The following is a 26,885-nucleotide window of genomic DNA, read 5'->3' on the forward strand; positions in this document are numbered from 1 at the left end:
TAGTAACATCATTTCTAGAACCAGTTTCAATTGGGGATCATATCCTTGACAAGGGCATAGTTTTTTTGCGCAGGTATTTTGATTGTTTGCAAATCTGTCATCGATAATTTTTTAACACAGATGAAGAAACAAGAGCATTGTTAGCACCGGTTTCTATTGGGATTTAAATCTTTCGTTATAGATCAATTGATAATTGACAAGACCTTGAAAATGGCTTATTTTTTTGCGTATGTACTTTGATTTTTGCAAATCTGTCATCGATTATTTTCTTAACACGGATGACGTAGGAAGACCATTTGATTAGTGATTTTCATTTTACTTGGATTGTAAGGAGATGATGAAAATTTTCTGTGGAACTAACTCTTTGAAAAAATGATGAGACTTTCAAGGAGATGACATGGAATGAATCCCCCCTGCGGTACCCCATTAGCCTTTTTCACTTCATACTCCATGGTAGCTCCATGGCTAATGGCGTTACATGCCCCGTGGCTCATCATAACCCATGGCACTCAGTGGTCCATGGCAATCTGTACTCCATGAATCATCATGACCCCATGGAACGATGTGGCCCATACCCCTATATCTCCCCCTAAAAAACATCTAGATTCTCAATCACACTTGACCCTCCATGGTCTCCGCCACCCAAGAAAACACTTGTTAACGCTATTTTTTTTCAGAACTTATGAGCACTCACCCCTGGTCATCCATAGCCCGAGACCAACACCCACCCCCCTTCCTCCCCTAAAAAAAGATCATTTCGATAAATTTTGGGTTCAGTCTTGAGAAACAAGATACCTTCATATCTCATTTGGCGTCTTACGACTAAAAAGTATATCTCAAGCAAGTTATGGATCACGGGCATTTCAAATACATATGCTTAAAACATCTGATTTTATTACTATTGTTAGATCGTTTTAAAAATCTTAGGTTCCACTCTTGTCAAATAAGGTACCTTCTTGCCTCAAGTGGCATCCTATTTTAGACGCATATACTTATAATAAATCTGATTGTATTATTATTGTTAGATCATTTGAAACTTGGGTCTTGAGAATTAAGGTACCTTCATATCTCAATTGGCTAAAAAGTATATCTTGAACTTTGGAAAGAGCATTTTAGACTCATATTCTTAATATATATTTGATTTTATTTCTATTTATAAATGGTTTTAAGAAACTTAGGTTTCAATATTGAGAATTGAAGTACCTTCATATCTCAATTGGCATCTTACGACTAAAAAGTATATCTCAAGCAAGGTCTAGATCATGGGCATTTCAAATGCATATGCTTAAAATATATCTGATTTTACTACTATTGTTAGATCGTTTTGAAAATCTTAGGTTCCACTCTTGTTAAATAAGGTACCTTCATCCCTCAAGTGGCATCCTATTTCAGACGCATATATTTAAAATAAATCTGATTGTATTACTATTGTTAGATCATTTCAAGAAACTTGGGTTTCAGTCTCTAGAAATGATTCCTTCATGTCTTAAGAGGCATCTTATGGCTGAAAAGTGCATCTCAAGTAACTCGTGGAACATGAGCATTTCAAACGCATACGCTTAAAAACACATCTGATTTTATTACTATTTTTATATTGTTTTAAGAACCTTCGGTTTTAATTTGTATAAAAAAAAGGTATGTTCACATCTCTATTGGCACCTTATGGCTAAAAAGTATATATCGAGTAACTTAAGGATCATGGGCATTTCAAATGCATGCGCTTAAAATAGTTCTGATTTTATTGCTATTAGTAGATTGTTTTGACAGATTTAAGTTTCAATGCTGAGAGATAATATACCTTCATGTCTCAAGTGGCATCCTAAGGCTGAAAAGTATATCTTGAGCAGCAGGTGGAACGTGAGCATTTCAAAAGCATACGCTTAGAATATATCTGATTTTATTACTAGTGTTATATCGTTTTAAGAATCTTAGGTGTCAGTTTTGAGAAATAAAGTAGCTTAATTCCTCAAGTGGCATCCTATGACTAAAAAGTGTAACATATGGTTCATATAAATTTCAAATGCATGCGCTTAAGATATATCTGATTTTATTGTTATTGTTAGATTGTTTAGGTTTCAGTCTCAAGAAATAAGATAACTTCATTCCTCAGCTGACATCTTATACCTAAAAGTATATCTCGAGTAATTTGTGGACTATGGGAGTTTCAGAAAATTGAACTATCGACAATAATTGTCAAGCGGGTATTCCAGCCCCCTTCTCCAACATCATCCAAACCCATCCAACACCCACGCCCTCTCCCCTCCACCCCCCCCCCACCCTCCAAAAAAAGGCTTATTAACGTTATTTTATTTTAAAACGTGTGGCAACCTCCGTCGGTGGTTTTCTTTACTATTCCATAAACGTTTCCAAGCATGCCAATACTAATTTCACCTTTCCAGGTCGCTTTCATAATGTGACAATGACTTCCAGCAGCAGTTCTTATGGCAACGGCTTGCATCTGGTTTTAAATATTTAAAAAAAATGTTTTTTCTCTGGATAGATATTTTAGTTGGTTATCATATGATTGCCCCCCCCCCCATCTTTCTAACCCCCAATATGCGATTGCTTTTAAGTGGATATTCAGCCTAAGGTAATTTGTTGTTAAATATTCAGCTGGTAATGCAAGAACTGCACTACGGCAGATGAATATGATGAGAAATGTAGATTATGCAATTATCCAAATGAGACAAAAGCAAAAAGACAAAAATCACGCAGAATCTTGTTAGTTTGGAAAAATGCTTGAAACTAAACGACCAGTTTCAAAGATGGTCAGTCCAAAAGAGAATCTACAGCCAAAGAATGATTGACGATATCTGGAACAGGACTCTCCAGCTTTGGATTTTTTTTTTAGGCTTATGCTTCGTAGTCCCAAAGCAATTACTCAATTTATTGACGCGTTAATCCAGACAAAATATAGTTAAATTGTATATTTGCTGGAATATTATCCAGACTTTCAAAGAGTAATGTGAATTACATCAAGAAAGTATGTACAGACGATAGAATTATCGTAGCATTAAATATCCACAATGATGAAGATCTGAACTATGAAACAAGCACTAATTGATACATCATTGGAAACGAATGTGTACATTTTCATAAAGTGAGGGATTAAATTTCGTTGGAGTGCCTAAAGAATTCAGGTGTAATAACGGTGAATATGCAAGAATAACATTTCCAGAGAAGCTAGTGCTCAATTTAAATGCATGGTTATCATATGATTGCTCCCCCTTCTTTGTAATGAGCTAATATGAGATTGCCTTTCAGCAGCTATTTAAAATAAGGACATATTTTTAGTAAAGGAAGCTAGCTAGTTTATAACCAAATATTGTACGGTTTCAATTAATAATAATAGTGTATTGATAGAATAAACAAATATCTTATTGTAAAAGTGTAGATTAATTGCTTTAATAAAGTGTGCGTACATGATAAATTTATCGTAACATTGAATACTCATAAGGACGAATATCTGAACTATGAAACAAGTACTAATGATGAAATCATTGGAGACTTATGCGTGCGTTGTAGTACAAGTGAAAGATTACCGATTAAAAAAGCGTTTTACCGATTGGTTAATACGTTACAAATTGATAAAGTGTTTCATTATCTTTCTGGTATCAAGATTCAACAGAAAGTAAGAAGAAGAAAAAGACAGGCGTTTCGTTGTAGTAACGTCATAAACCATATTTTATCTACGCGTCTGAACTGTTGCCGATGTAAAAATAATGCAATAATAGACAATGTAATCGCAAGCAAACTAAACAGGCATTTGCTGATAATATTTAACGAGTTTAAAGACGAGTTGGGAAAAAGTATAGCGTACGCGAGCGCTAATACTATTATTAATGCTGTACCACAAGATGCAGTCGTTGAATCAAATAACACCAATAACGAAACGCATAATGAGCTTGTTGGTGAAACTGCGATAAAGATTGCGTATGACCCAAAATTGAATAGGGAATATTATATTGGCTACAAAGTAAGAGAAGAGAATAACTGCGCTGTCAAGATAGGACATGAGCAATTATTTTACAGAACAGCTTCTAAACATCCAAAGTTCTTCAGTGATATTAATAATATGTAATAATGAATGTGCCATTGTTTCATTAAAAACCTGTTTTTTCACTATGTTATTATGTTTTTCTTAAGACCATTTTTTTAAAAAGATCGTTTTAAAAAATTTAATTCTCTTCGTGAGATCACCAGTCCGCTTTTGACTGGAACAATTACGTAGAAAAAGAGCGAAACAAAATCAACATTGGAAGTCTGAAAATTCCATGCAATCAGTTCTCATGCAGTTCATGCATGCAGTTCTCGTATGACCAGCTGCCCAATGTATGAGGTCTAATAAAAAAGTATTGAGACTGACAAGATTGATCGTAAACCAGTTTGAGTATGAACTTGCACGTGCTCTATTAATCTAACTTTATGTGTTGGGAAAATATATTAGACATAGCTTAGATTAAAATTGTCTCAGCTGGCTTTTAGGTGCAATTAAGTAACGTGTGTTTTTTCGTCCTGTTGGATTTCATTATGAGCTGCTCTAAGATCAGCAAACAGAAAACCGAACAGAGAATGCCAGTGAATTGCTAGAGTTTTCCGAATCCGAATGATATTTTTTTTTAATCAATAACAACTGGTGGCAAGTCTTGGGTATGCGAGATTCGTATGGCTAAGATTCAGAAGCAAAGGTATAATCTTTGCAGTGGAAGACACCTGATTCACCACGATCTAAAAAAGCTCATCAAATTTGGAGTCAGGTGAAGGCTATGTTGACTGTTTTTTTCGACTACCAAGGTGTTTTTCATCATGAGTATACTCCAAAAGGACAGACCATAAAAAAGAAGTACAACATTCATGTTCTTTACCATTTAGAAGACGCTTTGCGAAGAAAAAGACCCGAGTTTATTGCATCACGACAATGCACCATCCCATTTAGCCCATGTTGTGCAGCAGTTTTCGGTCAAACATGATATCCCAGCTGTTTTCCAACCTCCCGTATTCACCAGACCTAGCTCTATGTGATTTTTTTTCTATCTCCAAAGGTAAAAATGGCGCTTAAGGGCAAGGCCGTACCCAGAGGGGAGGGGAGGGGGGCTAGGGAGGTTTGTCCCCCCCCCTCGAAATGTTTGTCTGACTCGCAAAAACGTATCAAAAATGGATATCAAAAAATTTTGTATTAGTTTTTTGAGATTTTTTGTGTAACCCCCTCCCCAAAAAAAATCTTTGAGTAAAACCCCCTCCGAAAAAAATACTGGGTACGGACCTTGCTTAAACATAAACGTTTCAAGATGTAGATGAAATAAAACAAAATGCGACGGACCAGCTACGAGGATTTTACAAAAATGATTTCCAGAAGTCTTTTCAAAAATAGCAGGAACGTTGGAGCATATGTATAGACTCAGAAGGAGCATATTTTGAAGGAGATAGAATGTAAATTCCTTTATCTAATAAATATGTATATATATTTTTAACAGTCTCGTTGCTTTTTGATTAGACCTCATTCATAGAGGACAGGTGTAGAACATTTTTTCTCTATCGACTCTCAACTCCCACAATCCTGTTTATAAACTTACTAGGGCCCCTAACAAAAAATTGCTCTTATGCTGAATACCTGTTCTAAAGCAATCGCATACTGGCGGTTACAGAGGGAGAGGAGCAATCTTATGGTAACCAACAAAAATATATATCCAGAAAAAATCCGTTTTTATCAAACAGTTCGTGGTAACGAACTGTAAGCAAGGAGCGACCCGACTCAATGGTAACCGAAACTCTAAAAAACAGAATTTTGATACCAATAGATACATCAAAAGAATCAGATTTTAATTCTGATTTCAAATATATAAGTTTCATCAAATTTAATCCTACCCATCAAGAGTTACGTGCCTGAGAAAATTCGTCTGATTTTCAAAAAAAGGGGGAAAGACCCCTTAAAAGCTATAGAATCTGAATGAAAATAACACCATCATATTCCGCGCATCAGAGAACCCTACTGTAGAGGTTTCAAGCTCCTATCTACGAAATAGTGGAATTTTCCATTTTTTGCCAGAAGAAAGATCACAGATGCGTGTTTATTTGTTTTTTTTTTGTTTTTTCTTATTTTTTTCCCAGGGGTGATCGTATCGACCCAGTGGTCCTAGAATATCGTGGCAGGGCTCATTCGAACGGAAATTAAAAGTTCTAGTGCCCCTTTTAAGTGACCAAAAAAAAATGGAGGGCAACTAGGCCCCCTCCCATGCTCATTTTTTTCCCAGTCACCCGATCAAAATTTTGAGATAGCCATTTTGTTCAGCATGGTCGAAAATATTTTGACTATGTCTTTTAGGATGACTTAATCCCTCGAAGCCCCCAGGGGGAGGGCTGAAAGCTATGAACTTTACCCAATGTTAACATATAGTATTGGTTATTGGGAAGTATACAGACGTTTTCAAGGGGAATTTTTTCCGGTAGGGGTGGGGCTGAGTCGGGGGTTATATGGGAGGATATTTTCATGAAGGAAGTTTTCATGGGGGAAGGGACATGGCTATGAAGGGGGCGCCGGATTTCCCATCATTATTTAAAACAAAACTCTGAAATTAAATATAAAAAAACAAGTTTTTCAACTGAAAGTAAGGAGCAACATCAAAACTTAAAACGAACAAAAATATTGGCTATATGATTGGGTTCACCTTCTAGTCAATACCTCGCTCTTTAAGCCAAAGATTTTCAGTACTTTCACAAGAGCTATTTATTCTAATTAACGGCAATTGCGATTAAGATGTCATTTTTTAAGAATTGGAACAAAATTCGAAGTTTAGCTTAAAGAGCAAGGTATTTACAAGGGTTACGCAAATTAAGTTGTAAATTACGTCATAACAAAATTTAGAAACAGCCATTTAGTAAAAGAAAAGTAAAATTCTTACACAAATTTTGTTTACTTATTCAACGACGGTGAGCCAAAATCAAAGCTGCATTAATTAAAAAACGTTCAGAAATTAAATAAAATAATTTTTTTTAAACTGAAAGTAAGGAGCGACATTAAAACTTAAAACGAACAGAAATTATTCCGTATATGAAAGGGGTTGTCCCCACCACAATACTTCGCTCTTAACGCTAAAGTTTGACTCTGTCTCAAAACTCAATTTTCTAAAATAATAAAAAACTGTAGCGTAAAGAGCAAGGCGCTGAGGAGGGGACAGTCCCTTTCATACACGGAATAATTTATGTTCGTTTTGAGTTTTAATGTCGCTCCTTACTTTCAGTTTAAAATACTTAGTTTTTTTTATTTAATACGTTTGGGATCGGATGCTAGCTGCAATGCGATACTTAGCCGATGTCATAATAACTGCTGCTGGATGTCATTGTCAAAATATATAAGTAAACTGGAAATGTGGATTTTGTATTGACGTGCTCGGAAACCTTATGGCATAACAAATGACAATCGTTGGCAAGGGTTCCCATTAGTTTTGAAATAAGATATCGTTGATTTTTTTTTTAGGGAGAATTGGAGGGCAGGGTGGTTTGGATGGGTTAGGGTATGGGTGTCGGACGGGTGAGGGGTGGGTGTTGGAGGGGTTGGAAAACGTTTCAGAGGGTGTGGGGTGGGAATACATACTTAACAACTATTGTTGGTGGTTTAATTGTCCGAAATGCACATAGTCTACAAGTAACTCAAGATATATTTTTAGTTGTGGCATGAAGGTATTTTATTTCTCAAGACTGAAACATAAGATTCTTAAAAAATCTAGAAATAGTAATAAAATCAGATATACTCAAAGCGTATGAGTCTGAAATGCTCGTGTTCCATAAATTTTAAACATTTTAGCCTTCGGATGTGACTTAAGATAAGATAAGATAAGTTTTATTCTTCAGTAAATACACATATAATATTACATGAGACATGAAGGTATCTTATTTATTACGAAAGAAACCTAAGTTTCTCAAAACAATCTAGCAATAGCAATAAAATCAAACATATTTTAAGCGCATGCTTATGAAATGCTCATGTTCCATAAGTTGCTCGAGATATACTTTTTAGCCATAAGATGCAACTTGCGACGTGAAGGTATTTTATTTCTCAAGACTTAAACCCAAGTTTCTTAAAATAATATAACAATAGTAATAAAATCAGATACACGGGCTACGGAGGGCTGGAGGGTCATGGGGAATTTAGATGTATTTTTGGGAGAGGGGTCAAGGGGTATAGGACATGGAGTGCTACGGGACATGATGAGTCATGGGGTATGAAGTGCCATGAACCACTGAATGCCACGGGTTTTGGTGACCCGTGGACTATGGAAGTCCCTGAGCTATGGAAGTACCACGGGGTATGGTGTGAGAAAAGCCAAGGGTTTTAATAGTAGTAGCCATCATTTCCCGTCATGTCCTCCAAAGGGTTAATTCTACAGAAATTCTTGTCATCCGTGTTAAAAAATAATCAATGACACAGATTTGCAAACAATCAAAGAACATGTGCGAAAAACAGCCATTGTCATGGTCATATCAATTGAGCTATAATAACAAAGGAATTAAATCCTGATAGAAACTGGCTGTAACAATTGTCTTGCAACGTCACCTGTGTTAAAAAATAATTGGTGACAGATTTGCAAACAATCAAAGTAAATGTGCAAAAAAAAAATAACTATGCCCTTGTCAAAGTCACATCAACTGAGTTATAACAAACGATTTAAATCCCAATAGAAACCTGTTGTAACAATGCTCTTGTTGCATTATCTCTGTTAAAAAATAATCGATGACAAATCTACAAACAATCAAAGTACATGTGCAAAAAAACTACGTCCTTGTCAATGTCATATCAATTGATTAAAAATAAAGGATACCAATTTCCTCATCCCTTTAACACCCTCAGAAAGTTTCATCTAGATGAACATAGGATATCCACCGACAATGGATATTCAACCGACAAAAACATCTGTCAATAACGTCTCAAATTTCAATAAACTGGTCCTAGTGTCTATCCCTAGTACCAGCTGCAAGAAATGCCCCAGGCAGGGCGTCCTCGTGCCTGGAAGGGCATAACAATAGTAATTCATCAATTAAAAAAGACAGGAGTATAGAATTCATGGAGGTAATACTACTTATAATCTGGAAACGACAAGCGTGCCCATGAACCCTAGTAAATAAAAGACGCTACGTGCACCTGATTTTCAAACCATTTAAAATACCTTGGAAATGGCTTAAAAGATTTGATTTGGGGTTGAGGCAGAGAAAAACTAAAAGATGTTATATTTCCATTTTATCTTAATAGGATGTCCGTAGTATATTGGGGATAGCTTGGGAGATAAAGTCAAGATTTTCAGGTGTTTTGGACGATGACGTAAGGGAGAGTATGGGACAAAGAAAAATCAAATTTAGTTTTGGTGAAAAGGGCTGCACAACATTTGTCTCCAATCGACACAAAATATTATTTTTAAATTATAAGCTATTATTAGAATTCTGTTTATGCACGGTTGAGTTGTTAGGTAAATCAAAAGACTTTAAATGCTGCATGGTTCTCAAAATGGTACATCTGCCATATTTCGGGAAAAGCAGAGTATTAGGTTGAAAAATTTAGAGGGTATCGAGGAGAATTTTCAACTAAATCGAAAGACACTAAATAAAATTTATTTATTTATTTAAAGATGTATTCAACGCTAAAATCATATTTTTAAAAATACTTCTGGTTCAAAATCAACCTCCCTTTTGTTTGAAAATTCTTCATTAAAGAATCAGAACAAAAAGACAAACTTTAGCGCAACGAGTGAGGATTGAGGAAGGGGAACCTCCCCTCATATACAGAATAATTTCTGTTGTTTTTAAGTTTTAATGTTGCCCCTTACTTTCAGTTGAAAAAAGGTATTTTTTTAAATTTAATTAAAGCTTAAAACAGACAAAAATTACTGAATGTTGAGTGCCTGCTGGCCGTGTCAACCCCCTGTTATGTTTTTATTTAGCTTGCTCTTTGAAAGGGAAGAGCCTCCGTTCCAAACGCGTGGTTTCATCAAACAGCCAAACTTTAAGTTTTGTTTTATTACTATTATGTTATATTTATATTTGATAAAATTCCAATAAACATACAGAAAAGCGCAAGTTAAATTTCAAACTAAAAAAACACAAGAAATTTTTATGAAGAGTCTCAAAAGTCTCCTCACGTTTAGTGTAATTTTGGTTCTATTTTAGTTTTAAAGTTACTTTTATCTACTTTATAAAAAATAAGCCTTATAAATTAAATTTTGAGAAGTTTTAAATTTACTGATTGCAATAAATTAAAAATTGCAATTCCACTATTTTCTTAGACTGACCCATTCGGAGCCAAATTCAGCTTCCACTATTGTATTGAAGGAGTCTATGGAAAGTCAAGTTATTTTATGTTCTACTAAGTCTTGACAAGTTTTCTTTTCTGCTGGATCTCTTGTGATTAAAAAAAAGTTTAAAACTAAAGGGGCATGTTATCGCTTTGAATTATTTTATTTTTCGCTATTTTCCCCTAATAAGACCATTTTCCAACACAGAGGCCCATAGTTCCTTCCCCACTGTGAATTACTTCCAAAAATGTTGGACATTGTCTTGTTCCATCTGACTATCGAGGGTTTCGCCTCTCTCTGGGTTTTGTTTATGGACTAAATAAAAAAAAAATCAATTGAAAGTGAGGAGCAACATTAAAAATTAAAATGAACAGAAATTATTACTTATATGACGGAGGTTGCCCCCTCCTCAATACCTTGCTCTTTACGCTAGTGTGACTTTCCGCTCTGATTATTTAAGAATGACTCCTGAAACACGTGGCCCGTTTTAATTAGAATAATAAGTGATTTAAAAATTTATAAAAAAATTAGCGTAAAGAGCGAGGTATTGAGAAGGGGGCAAACCCCTTCATATACGTAATATTTCTGTTAGTTTTAAGTTTTCATGTTGCTCCTTACTTTCAGTTGAAATAACTTGTTTTTTATTTAATTTCTGATAGTTTTTTTTTAAATAATGCCAGGAGATCCAGCTCTCCCTCCAAGGAAAATTCCCTTCCCCCACGAAAAATTTTCCATGCAGATTCTCCCAGATATCCCCCCGCCAGAAAAAAACCGCCCAAATATTTATAGTTCCCAATAGTCAACACTATAATGGGCAAAGTTAATAGCTTACAACCCTTCCCCCGGGGGCTGTGGAGGTCAAATAATCCTCAAAGACATAGTTATTAGATCTTATTATAGATATTAGTTATTAGATGCTGAACAAAATGGCTATCTCAAAATTCTTATCGGAAAACTTTGGGAAAAAAGGGACGTCAGAGCAGGGCTAGCTGCCCTCCAGTATCGTTGTTCAGCTGTAAAAGGCATTAGAAGTTTTGATTTTTGATCGAACCAGCCCTCTTCCGATCTTCTAGAATAATTGGTTTAATACGATTATCCCTGGGGAAAGCAAACAAAAGAATACAAATAAACGCGCATCCGGGATCTTGCTTCTGACAAAAATTCAAAATTTACATATTTGTATATAGGAGCTTGAAATTTCAACAGTAGGGTCCTCTGATATCCTGAATCTGATGGCGTGATTTTCATTAAGATCAATTGATGTTTTAGGGAAATTTTCCTCCTTTTTCAAAAATAAGGCACCTTTTCTCAGGCTCTTACCTTTTAATGTGTAGCATTGAACTTCATAAAAATTTTGTGTATTATGAATAGCCTAAGCATCAAAATCACATTCTTTCAATGTATTCATTGTTATCAAGACTGTTTCTTGCAGTTTCAGTTACTATTGAGCAGCATTGAAGCCTGTGAGAAGTAGTACATTTATCCGGTCGCCGCTAAGTTTTCTGGCACAACAAAGTGACTCGTGCCTTCGACTAGGTTCGTGGAATGTACATATTACGACGAGGTATCAGGATATCATCCAGCTATTACGACGATTTTTCGTCGAAGTTTGATATAATTGGAGTTTGTGAATCATTTCTAAGTGCAGACCATTCTCTTTCGCTTTATTCATTTCCAGGGTACAATGTCCGTGTGAAGAACCAAGCTTCGATGAGCAGGGATGGGTTTGCATTTTTGGTTAAGGAGGGAATTGGGTATGGAGTACAGGATGACCTTAGCGTTTGGAATGAAGGTAAGGTTGAAATTTTTTCAATAGAGGTTGATTTAAATGTTAAAAATTGTATAGGCCGCCCAGTGCTCACTTGGATGATTTTATCGGATTTAATGAGCTGCTTGCCAAACTACCCCCAGGCTGTAGCTTTAATGAGCTGCTTGCCAAACTACCCCCAGGCTGTAGCCATACTGTGATGGGCGATTTCAATTTTAACCTTCTTGATTTGTCTCAAATGAACGAAGATTTTTTTGACTTTATGATTTCGAGTGATTTGTATCCCCTCGTGTCTGTGCCAACCAGAATAACTTCACAAAGTGAATCATTAATCGACAATATTTTTGTCCGATCCAATGATCTTCACAAGAGCTTTGCTGATGTGATAAATTTCCCGGGATCTGACCATCTTCCAGTCTTAGCTACAATTTATCACCCTTTGAAAAAAAATGCGAAATAAGAAGGTCGTAACTAGATTGATGAAAAAAGGAAATCTCCAAAAATTTGCAGAAGAGATTATTATTGTTGAATGGAGTCCAGTTCTTGAAGAAAAAGAATGCCCTTCTAGAGCATTAGATAACCTTATGTCAACCATTTTACCTATTTATGAAAGAACCCTTTGTCCTTTAAAGGCTTTAAAGTCGAAATAACTTATTCCACGAAAGCCATGGGTATTGATGGAAATAATTGATGAAATAGAACTAAGAAATAGGCTAAATGAGAAATATTTGGATGTTCGGAGTAATGAATCATTTGAGCTATTTACACAGAGGAATTTAGTGAATAAGCTCTGACTAAAAGCAATCTCTGAATTTAATAGCCGCAAATTTGAGGATAGCAAAGGAAACATGAAAGATACATGGAGGACAATTAATGATCTTGTTAGGGGCAAGGGAGATAAGAATAGTGAAGAAGTATGTTTAAGTGGATGCGACAGTGATGATAAAAGTGCAATAGTAAATAGATTTGGTGAATTTTTCTCTAACATTAGACCTGAAGTGCAAACTAGAGTTTATAATAAGTACCTAGAAATGCAATAGTATTCGTGATGAAAGAGGTGAACCTTTGGAAATGAGTTTTAGTTTGTGTACCAGTGAAGAAGTGAGTAAGATTGTAGTCACTGAAGCCTAATCCAGCTGGAGTTGATGGTTTGTCCCTTCGAGGGCTAAAAGCGTTTTTAGGTTACATACTACCTTGTCTGGTTTTTATTATAAACCTTTCTCTAGAAAAGGGTAAGCTCCCTGAACAGTTTAAAGTTGCAAAAGTCATACCCCTTTATAAAGGTGGCTGCAAAAGTGATATTGAAAACTGGCGACCGATATCAATTTTACCTCTTTTTAAAAATATTAGAAAAAGTCGTCCACAAACGCCTCTATGATTTTCTCCAGGTGAACAGTTTACTCAGTGAGACTCAATTTGGATTCCGTAAGGGACACTCCACAACGCGTGCCTTGCAGTATTTGGTGGAGTGCGGAAGTGGTCCGTTGGATAAAGGCTATTTGCCTATGTCGATTTTCATTGATATTAGAAAGGCATTCGATACCCTAGATTTCAAGATCTTGCTCGACAGACTGAAGTGCATGGGAATTCGTGGCACCCCCCTTCAGTGGCTGGATAGTTATCTTCATGGAAGATCCCTGCATGTAGTGCTTAAATGATGTGGCTTCTTCTTCTTATCCATTAAAATGTAGAGTACCGCAAGGTTCGGATTTAGGTCCCCTGCTTTATCTTGTGTACGTCGACGCGGTACACTTTTATCTTCAAGACGTCTGTGCTACTACGTTTGCTGACGATACAGCTTTGAAAGTGTGTGCGAAATCAATTGGAGAGCTGTTGTTGAAAGCTAATGATGTGCTAAGAAGACCTCAGTTTACTGTGTGTCAACGTGAAAAAAACTTTCCTAATGACTTTCTGCAGAGTAGGCACACCTGTTGACGCTAACGGTCTAGTTATGCTTTCTGGGAAGCCGGTGCAGTAAGTTAATAGTGCACTTTACCTGGGATTTTTCATAAACTCAAACCTTTTATGGAAGCATCATAGTGATGTTATTTCTGCCAAAATTGCAAGAGGAATCGGGATGCTCCGTAGACTTCAGCATGTTTTTGCCAAAGCGGATTCTACTGATGATTTACCACTCCATTGTCTATCCTTCCATATCATATGGTTGTCTGATCTGGAGCAGCAACTTTTACAGCAGCTTGCAGTGAGGGTCATAGGCAACTATGTGAAAGATATGAATGATGCAAGCGCTTGCTTCAGGGCTTTAAATTTGCTCAACAGGGGTCAACTACGTGACTATCAAGCAGCAGTTTTTGTCTTCCAGTGCGTGCATAATCTAGTCCCAAGTATTTTTCGTGATATTTACCATGCTAACTGTGATATTCATGCATATGATACGAGGAAGAGTGAAAATTTGGAAGTTGAGCTTAGAAGTAGCGCGAGATCAGTATTCCGGTTGCAGTTTCTTGGAACTGCCGTTTGGAATTCTTTACCAGTGAGCATTAAGGCGGCTGAATATCTTTTGGATTTTAAGAGAAAGGTAAAAGAATATTTATTAAAAAAAGGGTTAATAAATATGTGAATTTAATTTAATTTATTATTATTAATATTATTTATTTATTTTTAATGAGGAAGTTTGGGAGGTTTAGGTGGTTGGGGTGGCAGGGAGTAACGGGTGGGTGGGAGTGGTAGGAAGGAATGGGTGGATGGGGTTGGTGGGGTGAATGGAGATGGTAGGGAGGAACGAGTGGATGGGAGTTCCTGGGGTAGGGAGGTAGAAATTAATTTGAATTTGATAATGTGAAGGAGTTTCATTTCCTTTTTTCCCCTATTTTTTAGTTTACTTAGTTGTTGTTTGTTCGTGTGTTTTGTAAATGGCTAGCCGTTTTACTGCGCGTCAGCAAAAACTTAAGTTTTTTCATTAGTGCAGTAGTTGTAAATTGTGAAGTTATATAATCGTGTTGGCTAATAAAGTAAAAGTAAAAAAAAGTATCGCTCCTTACTTAGAGCTCGTTACCATGAACTGTTTGAAAATTCGTTCATGTGACGCAATAATACTTTTAAAATTTACCCCTGCAACTACTTTAAATACTGTGTTGATTTGCGTAACAAATATGATTTTCCTTTGAAAAATAGGAATGCATTTTTGGGAGAAAATTAACACTGACTGGAATGCAACAATTAAATCTTTGAATGACAGTAAAGATTTACTGTCATCCAAAGAGTTCATTAAACTTTAAAACAAACAAAAACTAGGTTGACGTTGTCCAATACGGAGTATTACAGCAACATTTGGTCGGTTCTGCTGAAAAAAGTGTTGCAGAAGCACCAAACAATGAGATGAACAAAGAAATGCACTAAAATCCATTAATTAGTCTGCCATTGGTAACTGACAAATGACCAATGGGTGGCAGGTAATTTGTGATAGAAAACGCAACTGTTGTGTCAATTGATACAAGTGTACGAACTTGCCCGATTTCTTTATAAATTGTAGTTTGTTCTTATAACAAGGTCCTTAAAGCTGCTAGCGCAGGGACCCCTTAACCCATTTAGAAGCTCCCTATTCAAATTCAGAGAGTGACATATACGACTTGAGAAGTTGATTCCTCAGCTGGGGTATCCACAACCATTGGCCATAGTGGAAATCAATCTCAGATGATCCAGCAACTTGATGTCTGGACACCAGTACTTAATCTCGTGGCATTCATATTTAGCAATCACCATGTAAACTATGATAAGGAATGATTAGGGTTTGTTAGACATTCATTTTATCAAACCACAGTCGAACAATCCACCAGAGTTCTGGAATTGTCAAATTGCTTAGAATCTATGATCTAAACCACAATTAAAGAAAATTTATGGCCTCAAAAATGATACCTACTACTTCAATGGAAAAAAGAACTAACCTGTTCAGCTTTGATCCCGGCAGTAGGAGTTTTGTCATTGATATCAGCTTCTGGAATATAATCTGGCTCTTCATTTGGACCATAGAACATTCCTGTCCAGCCAACCCATTTTCCTTTACACTGAACTACTACTGGAGCAACAGCCGTTACTAAGCCACCAGCGCTGGAAAGATTGCAAGCATAGTACAATGTTAATAAACCTATAGTATTCTAACTCAAACACCATATAAATGAACACAGTATGATTATAACATTTCACTTGTTTGTTACACTAAAACAGAGTTTGAGCGAGGAAACATTGAGTGAGGAAACACCATAGAAACTGTTCAGAGTTTTAAACTTTTCTGTCATTTTTACAAGTTTGACAGAAGAAAAGATTCTCTCCTCCAAATACGAATTGAATCTCCTCCAACATATATTTCTGACAACGCTCTTGCCAACGAACATATCAGAAAAGTTATTCAAGTTTCGTATAATGGGATGTGTCAATATTAAACCAGCGGCGAAAAAAAAAACCTCCATTCTCAAATAAAAATTTCAAAATCAGGGTGGTGAGTGTAGTATACCCACTTCATGGTCATTTTAAAAACGGAGCACATCATTCTCGCATTTGAGACATCAATTCTAAAAAAAAGGGCGGCAGAACCAATATTCATTGAAATTTGAACGTGACCCTCAAATCTGAAGTTGAATTCTTGTCAACTTTTTCATCCTTCTCACATTTTTAAACCATAATATAAGAAAAAGGGCTGACGTCGCTAACATTCTTAGAAACTTGGATGTGACTCTCAAATTCAAAATAGTATTCTCGTGGAATTTTGATTTTTTTGGTATATAAACATACATAGTCTTTGTTATTTTCCTCTGTCATATCTTAATGTTATTACTTGTCAAGGTTTCAGATAGAATGAACGTGTAACTCTGTATTGTTATTAATCTAAAAAAAAAAAAAAAACTTTTCCACAGAAAGAGTTTTCCAAAGAAAATTGAAGAGCAACATTAAATCAAAGATGAGCAGAAATAAGGTCAAATAATATCAAACAGTTCGTGGTAACGAACTGTAAGTACGGAGCGACTCGGCTCAATAGTAACTGAAACTCTAAAACACGGAATGTTGATACCAATAGATACATCAGAAGAATCATATTTTAATGATGATTTCAAATATATACGTTTCATCAAGTTTAGTCTTACCCATCAAGTTTACCCATCAAAAGTAATGCGCCTGAGAAAATTTGGCTGATTTTAGAAAAAAGGGATAAAGACCCCCTAAAAATTATAGAACCTTAATGAAAATCACACCATCATATTCAGCGTATTATAAAACCCTACTGTAGAGGTTTCAAGCACCTATCTACAAAAATGTGGAAATTAGCATTTTTTTCGCCAGAAGAAAGATCACGGATGCGTGTTTATTTGTTTTTTGTTTTTTTTCCAGGGGTGATCGTATCGACCCAGTGGTCCTAGAATATCGTGGGAGGGCTCATTGGAGCAAAAACTAAGTTAGAGTGCCCTTTTTAAGTTAAAAAAAAAATATAGGGCAACTAGGCCCCCTCCCACGCTCATTTTTTTTCCCAAAGTCACCCGATTAAAATTTTGAAATAGCCATTTTGTTCAGCATGGTCAAAAATAAGATAAATATATCTTTTAGGATGACTTAATCCCCCAAAGTCCCCGGGGGGAGGGCTGAAAGTTATGAACTTTACCCAATGTTAACATATAGTATTTGTTATTGGGAAGTATCCAGACGTTTTCAGGGGGGATTTTTTCGAGTAGGGGGGGGGGGGGGTCGGGGGTTATATGGGAGGATCTTTCCATGATGGAAGTTTTCATGGGTGAAGGGTCATTGCTATAAAGGGGGCGCCGGATTTCCCAGCATTATTAAAGAAAAAGATTAAAAAATTAAGTAAAAAAAAGCATGTTTTTCAACTGAAAGTAAGGAGCAACATCAAAACTTAAAACAAACAGAAAATATTACATATATGATAGGGTTCACCTCCTAGTCAATACCTCGCTCTTTAAGCCAAAGATTTTTTAGTACTTTCATAAGAGCTATTTATTCTAATTAACGGCCTTTGTGATTAAGAGGTCATTTTTAAAGAATTGGAACAAAATTCAAACTTTAGTTTAAAGAGCAAGGTATTGACTAGGGAGTGAACCCCCTAATATACGTATTAAAATTCTATGAATATAGAATTTCGTTACGTAATTTAATTCATAAGTTACGTATATTTATTACTAATAAAAACGTTCATAAATAAAATTAAACAAGTTTCGAGAAATCCATTTAGCCAAATAAAAGTAAAATTAATATGCAAGTTTTTTTTTGATTATTCATGTACGGTGAGCCAAAATCAAAACTGTATTAATTCAAAAACGTTCAAAAATTAAATAAAAAAACAAGTTTTTTTAACTGAAAGTAAGGAACGACGTTAAAACTTAAAACGAACAGAAATTATTCCGTATATGAATGGGGTGTCCTCTCCTCAACGCCTCGCTCTTTACGCTAAAGTTTGACTTTCTCACAAATCTATTTTTTTAAACAATAAAAACTTTAACGTAAAGAGCGAGGCGTTGAGGAGGGGACAGCCCCTTTCATATACGGAATAATTTCTGTTCGTTTTAAGTTTTAACGTCGTTCCTTACTTTCAGTTAAAATTTTTTTTTTTTTTTATTTAATTTTAAGCATGAAACGACGACAAATCACTATCAATAAATAAATGAAACCTAATAGGAACAGAAATTACAATGAACAAGGAAGCTAAACTCAAAAGGAGCAGAAACTATCACAAAGAGAGTAAAGAACTATCACGGAGAGCTATCACGTCCACTCTTTTCACAATATGGATTTACATAGTGACTTTGCATTTAGTTTATACCCCCCCCCCCCAACTTTCCATGAAAGTTAAAACTCAATACCATGTTATGTCCCTGAAAAATCGTATCTATGTCATTTTAACAACCTGGATGCACTTAAATCCTTTCTATTTATGTCAAAAGTAGTAGTAGTAGCAGTGGTAACCGTAGTAGGCCTCAGAGTTTCAACTTAAAACCCTCAACCGTTCCTGAAATATTGCTGACGCACCCTTTTGAAACCCTGCATGCACATAGTGCCTTTTGATTTAGCTTTAAATCAACATACTTAATACCCTATTCCGTTCCTGAGATATTGTATCCGTGCCATTTTAATAACCTAGATGCACTAGATGCACTAACCCGTTGATTTTGAATTGAAAATTGATTTCTTTTTGCAGTATGCAGCAAGACATGGCTAATTGTAGAAAACAGCCAAGACGGATAGCCGGAGTAATTGAGAGGCAAAAATGTTTAAATTGCACGGGTAACTCTTACTCTTTTGATTTACTTCCAGAGCTGTAATAGCAGCAGTAGTAGTAATAGTAGCCTTGAGTTATATCTCAATACCCTCATCCGTTCCTGAGATATTGTTGCAATGTCCTTTTAACAACCTATATGCGCATACCGCCTTTTTATTTATTTATACATCCTCATCAACTTTCCTTAACATAGTACACTAAACACCCTATTCCAGTCCTGAGATATCAGGTCTATGCTATTTTGACAACCTATATGAACTTAGGATTTTTTTTTTTTTTTACTTCAATAGTTGCAGTAGTAGTAAAAGTAGCAACAGTAGTAATACTCATGGCTGTAGCAATAGCTGTAACCAAGTAAAGAGCGAACCACGGCCCATAGTAACCAAAGTTAAAAAAGGCGTTTAGAAAAAAAAAAAACACCATCTGACACTAATTCAGGAATGGTAACTATTACTTCGGTTCATCTTGAAAGTAAAAGTTTATTGCGAAAAGATATTTATAGTGATTTCGAAAAAAAGCCTGAAACCCCTCAAAAACGGCCTCAGATCAAAATAAAAGTGTCCCATTGGAATCAGCGTAGTCAAAAACCTTATACAGGGATATTATAGTCCCCCACCTTGAACAACAAGGAAAATTACTTTTTTGCATGGGTAGTGCTGATCTGTCTCTCGTGCTTTTTTCTTCTTTTTTTCCAGGGCTAGTGGTTTACCAGAACATCATAGAGAGATGCTTAATAGCTCATACAAAAGCTATTTCTGATATCTAAGTGCTTTTTATAAATTCCGCCGTCTGCAAGTGCCATATGGCACTACAAATCCACATTTTGTGCTATTTTTAAGGGGTGAGGCTGACAGGCAACCAGAACATCGTAGACAGATTTTTAATAGCTCATAGAAAAGATATTGCTCATATCTACATTCTTTCTATAAACTACACCATCTACAAGTTTCAAACGGTCTTAGAAATGGCACTTTTGGTGCCATGTCTGAAGTGGAAAAGCTGGGGCTAGTGGGCTACCAGAACCTTTTAGAGTGATGTTTAATGACTCATTTAAAAGCTATTGCTCATATCTATGTGATTTTCATCAATTCCACTATCCATAAGTGCGATATAGCACTAAAAACAACACTTTTGGAGTCACTTCTTGATGGGAAAAGCTTTGAAGTACAAAACGGTACCATTGTAATAATTATGGTCCAAAACCCTTAACTGGAGGTTTGCAAGAACCTCTCCCGTATGTTCCTCCTCCAAGCCTTCTTAAAAGGCTACGCAATTATGGTCCTACAAATATTAATAGATTAAATTAGATTATTAGAGCCTTGGTTCTAGTAGAGCGTTGGACTTCAAATCAGAGTGTCAAGCGTTTGATTCCCACTTGGGTATTTTTTTCAGTCGTAGTTTTGTCCCTTCTATATGATTATTTTTCAGACAATTTACTATTTTTGTAAATGTAATGTACTTATTTTTAAACTTGTCAAACATTTTGATTCAAAAGGGAATAGAAGTCATCCAATTCATAGTTTGCAACTACATTCTTAGTAGATCACTAAATCTAAACCAAAGCCAGTGGGGTAATTTCGTAAAAAATTATGAGGGGGGGGGGGCTAAGTTGCAGCCAATTTTTCCCATATAAAGTGAAAACGACAGATAGTCGTTTATAGTAATAAAGCCTTATAGTAATAAAAAAGGTAAGGATGTACTAAATAAAACTAAAAAAAAACTGACCTGTTTCTGTGAATGCTTGAATTATGCAGGCTTATCTTGGTTTTGACAAGATTTTGAAGAAACTAAGTTTCAGCTTGGAGGAACTGAGGTCTGGGAGGGGCAGTTGTCCCCTCTTCCCCATATCAAATTACGTCTCTGAATCAAACACCTTGCCACTTAGGGGTTGGATAAAAATGTAGTCATGTAGTTCTGGAGCCACTCAAAGTTGTATATTACAAGAAGAATTACTTATTGTTATATTTACTTATTCAAATTATTTGCGTATTTTTACTGCATAATAGACAGGATAAAACTATTTGTAATGTATAGCCTATAGAGAAATCATAGTATTAAAAACCTATTTGTATTTTTTATGTGGTATTTTTTTATTGTCAGGTTACAATCCAACTTTTTTTTGTTTATGGTTATTTTTTTCGACGTAACAGCTTATATTAGGTATCGGTTTCCCAGACCACACTGCATTTCTATGACGAAGAAATAAACGTTCAAATGGGGATAAATCAACTTATTTAGACCGTGAAAACAGGTACTAAAGTCTAGATATTTCGATCACATATACAGCGATCGTCATCAATAGAAAAACTAAAGTATTAAAATTGAAACTGACATATTTATACAAACAAAATAATAAACTTCCGGGTTATTCAGTAGATTTTTATCGGAAAGAGTTCAATGACAAAGTTCATTCCCCCTGTCTCCAATAACTTTCCGAAGAGATTGTGTTTAATGTTTTAAGAATATAACACTTGTACTAGGTAAACAAAAGCTGTAGAGACTCTCAGGAATTGATATTTTAGCTAATTTCAAAAGTTTTGACATAAGCCACAAATCCACATAAATCAGCAAATCCTCAAAGTCAGCTAGCTTTTGTTTATAGCATAAGGCCAAAGAGTACGAAAAATATTTTAGAAAGAAACTCAAATTCCGACTCCTGGAACTCTGTAAGTCTTTTTCAAACAGTTCGTGGTAACGAACTGTAACTAAGGAGTAACTCGGCTCAATGGTAACCGAAACTCTAGAAAGCTGTATTTTGGTACAAATAGATACATCAAAGGAATTGGATTTTAGTGCTGATTTCAAATATATAAGTTTCATCAAGTTTAATTCTACCCATCAAAAGTTACGCGAAAATTTGAGAAAATTTGGCTGATTTTCGAAAAAAGGGGTTAAAGACCCCCTAAAAGTTATAGAACCTTAATGAAAATCACACCATCATATTCCGCGTATCAGAGAACCCTACTGTAGAGGTTTCAAGCTCCTATCTACAAAAATGTGGAATTTTGCATTTTTTGCCAGAAGAAAGATCACGGGTGCGTGTTTATTTGTTTTTTGTTTTTTTTTTTCCCAGGGGTAATCGTATCAACCCAGTGGTCCTAGAATATTGTGGGAGGGCTCATTAGAATGGAAATTAAAAGTTCTAGTGCCCTTTTTAAGTGACCAAAAAAATGGAGGGCAACTAAGCCCCCTCCCACGCTCATTTTTTTCCCAAAGTCACCTGATAAAAATTTTGAGATAGCCAATTTGTTCAACATGTTCAAAAATATTATAATTACATATTTTAGAGTGAATTAATTCTCCAAAATTCCTGGAGGGAGGCCTGAAAGTTATGAACTTTACCCAATGTTAACATATAGTATTGGTTATTGGGAAGTATACAGACGTTTTCAGGGGAGATTTCTCCTGGTAGTGGGGGGGGGGGGGTTAGGGGGTTATTTGGGAGGATCTTTCCATGAAGGAAGTTTTCATGGGGGAAGGGACATTACTATGAAGGGAACGCCGGACTTCCCAACATTATTTAAAAAAAGATCAGAAATTAAATGTAAAAAACAAGTTTTTCAACTGCAACAGCAGCAACATCAAGACTTTAAACGAACAGAAAATATTACATATATGATTGGGTTCAACCGCTAGTCAATACCTCGTTCTTTAAGCCAAAGATTTTTTAGTACTTTCATAAGAGCTATTTATTCTAATTAACGGCCTTTGTGATTAAGCGGTCATTTTTAAAGAATTGGAACAAAATTCGAACTTTCGCTTAAAGAGCAAGGTATTGACTGGGGGGCGAACCCCCCAATATACGTATTAAAGATATATGAATATAGAAGTTCGTTACGTAAGTTAATTCGTAAGTTACGTATATTTATTACTAATAAAAACGTTCGTAAATAAAATTAAACAACTTTTGAGAAAGCCATTTAACCAAATAAAAGTAAATTAATATGAAAATTTTGTTTTAATTATTCATGTACGGTGAGCCAAGATCAAAACCTGTATTTATTCAAAAACGTTCAAAAATTAAATTAAAAAAAACTTAAAACGAACAGAAATTATTCCGTATATGAAAGGGGCTGTCCCCTCCTCAACGCCTCGCTCTTAACGCTAAAGTTTGACTTTCTCACAACTATTTTTTTTTTTAGCAATGAAAAACTTTAGCGTAAAGAGCGAGGCGTTGAGGAGGGGACAGCCCCTTTCATATACGGAATAATTTCTGTTCGTTTTAAGTTTTAATGTCGCTCCTTACTTTCAGTTAAAAAAACTTGTTTTTTTTATTTATTTCACGTAAATTAAGTACTTTATTCTTAAACGGTAAACGCACATTTCTTATGAGAGTGGTTAGCTATCCTATGTAAGTTCGTTCGAAAAGTGATTTGCAAGCTTTGGATTTGAGAATCCAAATTTAGCTGTTTTTCGCTAACTCGGAAACATGCTTAGCTGGGTGACTCAAACTTACAGAAATGCAGTTTCTGCATAAATTAGTGTCTGGAATGTGTTTACTAGCCACTAGCTCCATCTCTTTCCCACTTGTAAGGCTTTAAACATTAGTTACCGGTCTAAATAATTAATTAAATAAAAAAAGTTTTCTTGCAGAAGTAAAGAACAAAGTTGACACTTAAAAGAAGAAAATTATTGCTTCGTAAATAGCGAGATATATGTACAAAAACAAAACCATCTCAAATAAATTGGCTCGTGGTGTTTTCCAAAATCTGTAGAATTCTAAAATCTAAATGGATTTATTAGGATTATAAAAGAGAGAACCTTCAAAAACGATCAGTAAAAGCTTTACTGAAAATACGAGACTGAATGATCAGAATGATCATAACCAGGGTTGCCAACTGCCGACGTCAAAAAAGAGTACAAATCAAGTTCAAAAAAGAGTGCAAGTTGTTAAAAGCGTGTGCAAGTCAAAATGTTTGAGCGGGCGCGGCTACCGCCGCGCGCGCAGCCCCTTTCACTGTTCTGACCATTCTTACGCCATTTACACATAATTACCAGTTATCCTTCGAGTGATAAACATATTATATTTAAATTTTTCAATTGTATTTTAAATAAAGTTAGGAAATCAACTTCTAAATAATAAGTTAGATACTGATTATCATTCTATTTTTTAGCTTAAAAGGTAATGCTCTGCATGAAATTTGCAGATGGCTTAGATCTTTAACTGAACTATAGTTGACTGCATCCAATGTTTAATTAAAGTCTCGTCTCCACTTTATCCAAACGTTTTAAAAGGAATATCACAAGTTCGAGTAATATGTTGTGAACTAATGCTTACTTGACTAAAATCAAGTCAAGAACCGTACGATAGCGCAGTGAAAAAAAAAATGGAAGCAAAAAAAAATCGAATTTATTATCCTTCAAAATAGCCAACAAAATTGCGTATTTATTGCATTTTATCACGTTGTGCCAGTGTCACCCAGCAAATTTGGAAACCGTTGAAGAAGAGGCACAAGAGTGTTCACATTTCCAGATAAGGCAACATTTGGACTTAAGCATTTGAGATTTCCCAACGTTTGGTCATTGTAGTTAATCCGTTTGCTCATTTGTGAGCACAACTCCAAAAAAAAATTCAGACAGCTCATCTGGATGCAGAGAACCTGCTGAGCACTCAATTGGCCAGTGTTTTGCAGGCTTCTCATGAGTCACAGTGCATTTGGTCTCAACTTTATACAATCAAGTACAAGAAAATGAGCTGGGCTCAGCCGAATTTTAAATGGATCTTGTACCCGCCCTATTTCTTTCTTTTTGACATAGCACTTGAGGAGCAACAACCGTCTTTCGCGATGTTTCCAAAAGTCTGTGAATCCATGTTCCCTCAGCTTGAAGCTCTTTGTTTAGTATATTGATCTTTTGTAAGACAATTGAAAGAAAATACAAAATAACTTTCACAAATGAATCACAGATAAAAGAAAGAATTTCATAAGCCTTTTCTTTGGCTTCTCTATCTCCAGCGGAGTCACCTTCTCCATGATTGGTAAAGAATAAAAGGAGTGGGTTCCACTGCGCAAAGATCCGTTCAACGGAAGCTTTAAGGGTGAGCCATGGCGTACTTGAAGTCTGCAAAAACTTATGGTTTTCCACACGGTAGAAATTTTGGTAGATATTTAGTTCATCCCGTCTTTTTGGGCTATTTGCAACATATGCAACTACGTCACGAATAAAAATCCCAGTTCCATTTGGCAACTTCTTAGCTCCATGTGCAGACCAGAGAGCAAAGGAATGGCTAGTGCAGCCTATCACAAGCAAATCTGGCAAATATTCTTTTAACGGTACACCAAGACCTTTTTGATGTATTGCGTTAATACTGGCATTGTCAAAGGTAATCACCATTAAATTTTGCAAAGGTATTCCTATGCTTCCCAAATTTCCATAGACGTTTTTGCCCTTCTGAACTGCCCACACTTACTTGCAAAAGACCCAGAAAGTCTTCTCGCACTATATCTTTGGAGTCTTTGTACTTTGTTGTAAGGACCAAAACTTTCTGCCAAGATTTATCGGTAGATTCGTCATCTACTTAAGAGATATGAGCTTTCTTCAGTTCAAAAGAAAGCACAACTCTTCCTACAAGGGCAATGACGTGTCTAATTATCCCACTAGTTTTAGTTCTGCCCTGATTGAAGCTTTTACAAAGTTCTGAGTCTCCAAAAGCACTTTTCAGGACATGGATTATAGGGTCCATTTTTGTAATGGGAATGTCTTCCAAGACAACCCTCGACGTAAGTTTCAAGCTAGCTTCAATTATAGACTCAGCATTTAATTTTTGGGAAGGTCTTCATACTGCAGCATTGATGTTTGATTGTTCTGAGCCCTGCTCTTGTGAAAGTTTATTCTAAGATGGCACCTTACGTTTGCCAAACATCCGATTATGTCTTTATAGCACACTTTACAGTCCTACAGTCCCACCCAATTATGTCTTTCCCTAAGTCCTGGCATCATTTAAAAAACGATCAGAAATTAAATAAAAAAAAAACAAATTTTCTTAACTGAAAATATAGAGCAACATTAAAACTTCAACCGAACAAAAATTACAACGTATATGAAAGGGGTTGCCTGCTCCTCAACAGCTCGCTCTTTACGCTAAAGTTTGAATTTTGTCCCAATTCTTTAAAAAAGACTCTTGAAACATAAGGGTCGTTTAAGTAGAACAATAAGAAGCTTTTTTAAAAGTACTGAACAACTTTAGCGTGAAGACCAGTGTTGGGGAGGGGGCGACCCTCTTAAAATCCGTGGTAATTTCTGTTCGTTTTATGTTTTTATGTTGCTCCTTACTTTCAGTTAAAAAACTTCCTGTTTATTTTAATAGTGTTAAAAACCAAGGCTGAAATAAGTATGCAAAAAAGGAAAAAGGCTTGGACAGAAATACTAGGCACCTGTTTTTCTCCTTGTCTCTTGTACAAGATTACTTGCTTACTGTATAATCTCTCGGGAATGTTAAAAGGGGGTGATTAGCCTATTCTACATTCAACTTTGCTTAAATTTGATAATATAAGCACTTAGTATTTCTGCCAAGCTTTGTCCATAAGCAAAGCTTGGCAAAGACAAAGATGTTTTAAACTCAGTCCTACTTAAAATTCAGCAAGCGAAATGGATGTGG

General features: G+C 35.6%; 1 protein-coding gene across 1 annotated transcript in view; it reads right to left on the bottom strand.

Moving 5' to 3' along the window:
• The window catches only part of Tps1 (Trehalose-6-phosphate synthase 1), a 131,013-nt gene that overhangs the window by 90,483 nt on the left and 13,645 nt on the right, over positions 1-26,885 (bottom strand). The window contains exon 2 of the mRNA XM_089090748.1: positions 15,954-16,116. Coding sequence (XP_088946874.1) covers positions 15,954-16,116 — 163 coding nt within the window. The remainder of the gene's footprint in view (positions 1-15,953; positions 16,117-26,885) is intronic.

Source organism: Artemia sp. Qi Xiang Cuo, chromosome 6 (genome assembly GCF_049724085.1).
Source record: "Artemia sp. Qi Xiang Cuo chromosome 6, ASM4972408v1, whole genome shotgun sequence".
NCBI classification, from domain to species: Eukaryota; Metazoa; Arthropoda; class Branchiopoda; order Anostraca; family Artemiidae; genus Artemia; species Artemia sp. Qi Xiang Cuo.